Below are 8108 nucleotides of genomic sequence, written 5' to 3'. Positions count from 1 at the left end.
GTTTGCAAAGACTCTACACGTGTCATTATGATTTGGCATTGCAATCCCTTCAATATTGTTAAATACTCTCCCCATCGCTCAATTCTCAACCTTGCCCCCAAACAAATTGCTAAATACACTCCCTTCTCCCAACTCACAAGTAAGAAAAAGAACCAAGCATGAATAGAACATCAGTTACATAAAAGAACAAAAAAAGCTACAAAATTTTTGAAGACAGGCAGACCAGGAAGAGTGAGAAGGACAGGATTAGACGTTCCTTATTCGAAACCAATACTCCCTCCCAACCTGCCTATTCTCCTTTTTAAGTAACCAATATCAGACCTCTTACTTTCTCTTAAGGCAAAAGTGTACCTTTTTTTCCCAGATGAAATGATTTATATTATCAAAAGTGCCACAGAATAAAACCATAACCCCTCACATTGTGAAATTCCTTCATGCTAAAATAGTTCAGTCAATAGTCTCAGAGACAAACAATGACAATTTGGATGACCTTTGCGGATCCTATGAGTCACATTTGCAAGTGTGTTATATACGAGAAAAGCTATATGAACAGATGGACATACCATTATCAATATTACTCATCAGCCGGCATTCTCACTGAATCTGTTAAAAAGCCCCAATATCAACACTGCCGGAGAAATGTGTCCTCAACCCTATAACCAATCTCCGCATGAAACCCTGAATGTTCTAGCTAAAAAAACTTATCTCCTGATCTGTGAAACAATGAATTGAACAACCACATACAAAACTGGAAAGCAGTACCTTGTACTGTTAGAAAATTCCATTTGTTAGCCTTGCAAGATAATCAAAGACATACAAGCTACACATTAGACACATCAAAAACAAGTGACTAGATTTTGCACATTGAAGCAAAGGTGCAATGAGAGCAAATTCATCAGATCCAATATGTAAGACGGCCACAAATGCAATAAGCTAGATAAAGAGGCATAATTTTGCATGTAGCACGTTCTTAAAGAACAATTTACAATCAAATGTAACAAAAATATCACTTTGATCTATTAAATGTTTCTCCCTACTCCACATAAAGGACAAGAAAGACAAAGGGAAACAATCTATATAAAACTATATTAAAGTTCCCATCACAAAGAAATGAAAATGGACACTCCCCCATGTGTTCCCTGTTAGCATTTAGCACTCAACAAATAATCTTTGAATTTCACTACTCTTGCTTCCAGGCATACAAAATCAACGAGAAACCAAGTTGATGTGATTGAGAATCGCGAAATCTTTGAGACTGCGACCAATGCAGCAAAGTCGGATCACAAAGGGGCTGGCTAGCCCATAGCTTCTCCGCAGACAAACTAGTTCTGAACATGAAAACCGCGCTTCCAGGGGACGTGCCAAAAAGCCAACTATGGACATCCCAGAATACTTCTACTGGAATCCCATCAACCAGGATAGTGTGATTACCACGGAATTTCCATCGAAGCCTCTTCACTTGCATCAAATTTTTCGTATCTATACGAACAATTAAGCACGGATCGTTGGTGCTAATCGTATCACATTCGATCATGAGATCGTGCAGAGGGCCATTATCACTAAACTTAGCTCTTGTGTAGAAACACTTCTTCCCATAAACATGCTCCCTTTTTGCAATAAAAGAGGCAGTAATAGGGACTGAGGTAGCACTAGTCTTTTTAAAAGCCTCCTTCCTCATATCTCCAAGAAGCAAAATCATATGCTTATCACAGACAATTGCCAAGTAAAAACCCTCTAACGGTTCGGGTCCGGATCCAAATTTAGCAGAACAAAGGTCCCAAAAGATGTCAATATTGCTAGACTCAACATCTAAACATTTAGACCCTTTTCTCTTAGAAAACAACCATGGCTTAACATCAACTTTACACAAACATTGGTTATATGAATCATCAATTCCAACACTAAGACCTTGACCCATCAAATTCTTACTCCATGTAACTGTTATACGACAAGACCTCCCCTTAAATCTACACTGATATACACAAGTGACCAGATTTTGAGCAGTTTTACTGCCATTAGAGGATGATGAATCTGATATTTGCACAGCATTTTCGCCGAAACAAGATGGGAAATCTCTCATCTTAATCATGAAATCCACCAAACCAACACCACCCTACCACTTCAAAATTGTTTCTCTTTCTGACTTTTCCACAAACAGATGGCGTGCACTCTCTACAAAACAACAAAAAACACAAACCCAGTTAGTAAGAAAACAGAATTTAATCAAATTAACACTAACCCAATTGGTTAAAGTTGATAAATTACGTACCCAGATAGTCAAAATTAACGTACCAAAGTTCATAAGTGATGTAATATGCAAAAATCAAAAACTAGACATATTTTGAAACGCCTGAAAAAACAAAAGGCACAAGTAACAGATGCAAATGAATGAAGTAGTATAATGAAGAAATTGAGACGTTTAATTTGAAAAAGGAATTAATAAAGGAGTAAATCAGAGAGGAATTAAGAAGAAGATGAAGTAAAGAGAGAGATAAAGGGATTATTATTATTAGAGACAAAATTGGAGAATGTGGGGAGTAGTAAAAATAATGAGTAGTAGACAAAAAAGGACACCAGTCTCCCTCCCTCCCTTCTTATTTCGCTAAAGTATGTATGATTGTATTCTTTTCGAAAACGATAAAATTAAATAAATAAAACGAATAATACGAGGATAAATACTGCTCAAAAACTATTATTTTTTTTAGGAAAGAAAAAATTAACAGTTTTATGGTTATTTGTTTGATATATGAAAATATAATAAGGACGGTTTTGATAACAACATTACAAAAATTATTTTTTTGTGTATGACGGTCTTTTTATAAGAGGTTCGCAAAACGTACTTAGGTAATCATCTTGTGAATGCCAAACTTGGGAAGAAGGTACTCAAATTGAAGTGTGATTAAAGACTTCGTGAAAATGTCTGCCAGTTGTTCAGCGGAAGACACATGAGACGGTTGAATCAAGCTACTGGTGATAGCATCACGGACAAAATGGCAATCAATTTCAATGTGTTTTGTCCGTTCATGGAGGACCGGGTTTTTGGCAAGATATAAGGCAGATTGACTCTCACAAAAAGATGCATTGCGAAGGAAATAGTAAATCCCAAGCTCGAAAGAAGTCCATGCAACCACTTCGTCTCAAAAACAACGATTGTCATAGTGCAATACTCTGCTTTAGTACAAGAGCATGAGACGGTATGCTGTTTTTAGTTTTCCAAGATATAGAAGATCCACCAAGAAAAAAGAACCAACTAGTACCCGAGCGTTATGTCATTGGGCAACCAACCCAGTCAGAATCGCATCATCCCAAACAATGAAGGTCATTGTCACTCTGAAGTAGCCTTGCCCAAGACTCCCTTTTAAATAACGAGCGCACATTTTGCAGCATCTCTATGCTCAAAACCTGGGGTTTGAAAATTTTGAGACAATAAGTGAACAATATATGACAAATTCAGCCACGTAACAACAAGATACACGAATCGGCCAACTAAATGAAGATAACATTTCGCATCCTCCAAGAGTGGACTCGTAGCAAACCTAAGACGATGATTGTGCTCAAATGGAGTTGTGGCAGGTTTAGCACCTAACATTCCCATCTCAAAAATTATATCAAGTGTGTATTTACGTTGACTAGTAAAAATACCTTCAACACTTCGAGTAACTTTAATTCCCAATACGTATTTTAAAACAACAAGATACTACTCCCTCCTATTCCGAATAAGTGTCTCATTTGGACAATGACACGAAAATTAAGGAATATAATAAAAATTATGAAAATTATTGTATAGGGGTAAGAATATAAGAGTTAAATAATGAAAAATATTGAATATGATGGGTTAGGGGTGGTTGGGGTGGTAAATAAAGAAAAGAGACAAGGGTAGAAAAGTAAAAAACCATGTCCAAATATGGCAAATGGGACAGTTATGTGAATAGACGGAAATAATAAATGGGACAGTTATTTAGAATAGGAGGGAGTATATTATAGCATGTGCCCAAATAGGCTTTGAACTCGCCAACAGCCGCAACATTATTACCCGCAGCTAGGGATGTCAGTGGGGTGGGTTTTGGCGGGTCTCGCACTGCACCCGCCCAATTCGGACGGGTTCGAGTAATGATTTGATGGGGGGTGGCGCGGGAATGAGTTTCAAAAGTGTCATCTATCGCGGGTCGTGGGACGGGTGCGGGTATCACATGAGACCCGCCCTATACCCACTCCGCCCCACACCCACTCCGTATTTTCCCCCTCCTCTTATACCCGTCTTACCTATCTTCAAGTCTCCAACCCCCCTATAATAAGTAATAACTATTTCATGGTTTGGAAAACTTAAGTACTAGTCGCTAACGCAACTCTAGGTGATTCGAGGGAACAATGAGTGAAGATTTATTAATTTAATTAAGTAGCTTTGTTACTCTTCTACCAGGAATTAGGGAATGTGTTTTATTGTTTGTAAAACTATTTCATGGTTTGAAAAACATATGTAATAGTTAATTGAATATTAGACCATTTTGCGGAAACTTATTTGTATGAGTTGTACGAGAGTACGAGACTAGTATGTTTTAGATTCAAGATTTATATTTTTAAAAAATGTTTTGTCAGGAGATAGAAAATTTGGCTGGTCAACGAATCCCTGCGGGGCGGGATGTAACACCCCCACATACCAAGGTGTCTTACCAAGAACTACCCTGGCATGAGAAGCTGTTACCATCTCGGTTGCCGGAGGTTAGTATATCAAAATTAACCATTCAGAAACATTTAATAAAGTATAAAGTTTAACGATTACACCGTCTCAAAGAATACCAAAACGAAAGTGTATAAAACTCAGTACATTAAAATCCAAAACATCTAAACTCGTAACAGCGAAAGCTAGACTCAAAGTGATGACATCCCATCCTTGTCCCCGCAGCTAAAGATAACCATCACCTATCACAATCTGCTCACCATCCCCGAATGGATCACCACAGTTTTACAAAACAACAACGGGTCAGTTCACTGAATAATCAAGATAAGCAATATACAAGAAACAATACGACAACAACTATACAGCCATCCTCCAATTCCAATCATGCCTCATATCTGACTACACACTTAAGTGTGTAGTCCTATCAGATTACTGCCGCAACAGATAATCCACACCGCCAGTGGGGGGGCCGCAGCCTTGCCCGCCTAAGCCCCGCTCATCGCAATGAGCAACAACCAATGTTCATTAATGTGCACATCCCCTCTTATGACGGGTTTCACAAGAGGCGAATCAAGGGCGTGAAGCCACTCCCGCAAGTGACATCACTCAGCTGAGGACGCACCTCACCAACATAGTCAATCCACCATAACTCCAACAATCAAGAATACAAATCAACAACAATACTAATCATGCTAATTCAATCACAATAATCACATCTTAAATCAATTATGCAATCAACTGAGTAGGGAAACCCTACCTTATCACGAATGCGAAACACAAGCACACAGCGGAAGTTAGAATTGTTCCTCTACGAATCCTTCACCTAATAACAATCACAACATTTCTATTCATAAACATGCCAATGTACCTTTCCCCAAATCTAATCTGATAAGTGCATATTTTATATACTTTCATCCCCTATATTAGCTCCATTTTATTTGTTATTTAGCACTTATCATAGTGTCATAAGCTAATATTTGTTGTTCTAGTGTATTTGCTTGTCTTAACATGTTTTTGTAGGAATCTAAGCATTTAGAGGCTTTTTCCTATCATTTTATACACTAAGTTCATTAAGCTAAACAAGACCAAGTGTTGGACTAAGCATGGAGCATTGGATTGGGTTTTGCATGAAGAAATTGATGGATTAATATGAATAATGCAAATGTTGCCAACAAACAAAGTCAAAGCCCAAATGTTCAAGTCCAAGTCAAGGTGGAAAGCATAAGATTCCAACATGCTTAGGATGCTTTTTGGGAGCTCTAAAGATCATAGATGAGGCATTTACCCGGGTGATTAAGGATCATTAAAGTATAAACCTTGGATTCCTCACGCAATTAATAGAGGAATTAAGAGAAAATACCCGGAAACACACGACCCCGATCGGGGCCACCTAACCCCGATCGGGGCCGCATGCATCTAGGCTTTTACGTTTTGCTTTCCTCTCCTATAAATAGGAGAGGTATTCCGAGGCTTTGAGCATCCAATTTTACGTCCAAGTTTTAGTTTACAATAGCCTTAAGCATTATAATTCTCTCAATAGTTTTCATATTAGTTTACAAATTAGTTAATCTTGTAGTTGTTCAAACATTCGGTTCTAAGTTATTTCAAGCTTTTGGTTATACATTGTTCTTCCATACAAGTTCTCTATTATTAAGGTATTTCTATTTCTAGTTTGCAATTTACATTTCTATTTTAGTTACCACATAGTTTATAATCAAATATTCCATTTTACATTAGCATTGTTCTTTTCTCATGTTATATCATCCAATTAATATAAATCTTATAACCATGTTTAATATTTCTTACAATATAATTTGCAATTTACATTTTAGTATGAGTAGCTAAATTTCCTAGTCTAAGGGCTAGGGGAGCCATGCATAAATTTAATATATAAACATGATAAAATAATTTAATAATAATATTGTCTAAATTGCTTCTATCACATGCTTGTGCCACAATGTTTAATCTTTGTTTAGGGCCCTATTCATTTGATTAAGTTTGTTTATTCGTTCTATAAGTCGAGAGGCACGGAATTGAATTAGACTAAGCATGTATAGTAGGACGACCTAGTCATGGACGAGAGTTTCTCTAGGACCCTTGTCTATGGTTGATGCTAATATCGTAAGATGGGTATCTTTAAGCCTAAGCAATTGACAATGTTATTAGTACCAAGTTTATCATGATTATATGTTTACCTTTGCATGCGTGACCCGAACCCCTTAGACTCCCTTTTATTATATAATTTACATCATAATTCTTATTAATCATCAAACAACCAAACCAAACCAAATCGTAATCGACCTTGATAAAAATCTACCCATAGCAATTCACGAAGTAATTCCCGTTTCCTTGTGTTCGACCCCTATTGCTACATTAACTTGTTGTTTAGGGAATTTATCTTTGCATAGGTACGCGATAAGCCTATCAAATTTTGGCGCCGTTGCCGGGGAAACGGTTTTATTGCTTTTTGAATTGTTGATTTTTATCTTGTTTTTCTTTGTCTTGAGGAACACTTGTTCCTTGAGACCGTTACTTATCATTTTCCTAGAAATTGTTGTCTTATGCCCAGGTCCTCTCGTAGTGGAGAATTGCTTTCACCGGACTCCGAGCCCGAGAAAACCTTTAGGAGAAGACGACGTTTTTGGAAGGAAGTGAAAGAAGCCACTTCTCCCATACAAGTTGAAAGTGCTAGAAAGTCTTACTTGGACGATCTAGAAGTTCTTGAAGAGGAGGAGGTTTCTAGTTCATCATCTCCACCACCATCACCATCTACTACCAAAAAGATGGTGAGACTTTCCGATCACTCAAAGCCCACCGCGGCCATGCTATCGGCCGGTATCACAACTACTCAAATCACCGCGCCGGACTTCGAGATCAAACCGGCTTTCATTAGCCTTGTGGAGAGGAAGCAATTTGGAGGAAGTCCTTTGGAGGATCCCAATTTGCATGTGCAAAACTTTTGTGACTATTGCTCCATGATCCGCCAAACGGGTGTCACCCAAGCCCAAATAAGGGAAATACTTTTCCCTTTCTCTTTGAAGGACAAGGCCAAGCTTTGGATCAATAGCCTTGACCGCACCGCCATGGGAATCACCAATTGGGAGACATTGGCTCTTGCTTTTTATCAAAAGTTTTTTCCACCGGAGAAAACTCAAACTTTGAGGAGCCAAATCACCGGATTCCGTCAACAAGCTCTTGAGAGCTTATATGAGGCATGGGAGAGGTACAAGGAGTTGCAAAGACAATGCCCACATCATGGGCTAGATGATTGGTTTCTAGCAATAACATTCTACAATGGATGTTGTGCCGAGTCCCGAAGGATTCTTGATTCCGCCAACAATGGGCGGTTTGATCAAATTGACACCGACCTTGCTCATGCCACAATCGAATCTATGGCGGTCCATGATGCTCAATATGTCAATTCCCGAGC

General features: G+C 38.2%; 1 protein-coding gene and 1 non-coding gene across 3 annotated transcripts; both read right to left on the bottom strand.

Annotated features, from left to right (window-relative positions):
- Positions 1–909: 909 nt before the first annotated feature.
- On the bottom strand, positions 910–2562 carry LOC141657487 (uncharacterized). 2 transcript variants are annotated; one of them, XM_074464738.1, is made up of 2 exons: positions 2270–2562; positions 910–2172 (listed from the first exon to the last, which is right to left on the bottom strand). In XM_074464738.1, the coding sequence occupies exon 2, from the start codon at positions 2087–2089 to the stop codon at positions 1181–1183; it is 909 nt and encodes a 302-aa protein (XP_074320839.1). In that variant the 5' UTR covers positions 2090–2172; positions 2270–2562; the 3' UTR covers positions 910–1180. The 2 variants fall into 2 exon arrangements, with proteins under 2 accessions (XP_074320839.1, XP_074320840.1); XM_074464739.1 differs by having other exon boundaries at positions 2293–2562.
- Positions 2563–7833: 5271 nt separating this feature from the next.
- LOC141658029 (small nucleolar RNA R71) lies at positions 7834–7940 on the bottom strand. The gene has a single exon (XR_012548940.1). It is a non-coding gene; the product is annotated as a small nucleolar RNA R71 (small nucleolar RNA).
- Positions 7941–8108: the final 168 nt, after the last annotated feature.

The sequence above is a fragment of the Silene latifolia genome, chromosome 5, assembly GCF_048544455.1.
Source record: "Silene latifolia isolate original U9 population chromosome 5, ASM4854445v1, whole genome shotgun sequence".
Lineage (NCBI taxonomy): Eukaryota > Viridiplantae > Streptophyta > Magnoliopsida > Caryophyllales > Caryophyllaceae > Silene > Silene latifolia.
The sequence above is the reverse complement of the archived record's forward strand: the minus strand, read 5'-3'. Positions and strand labels throughout refer to the sequence as shown.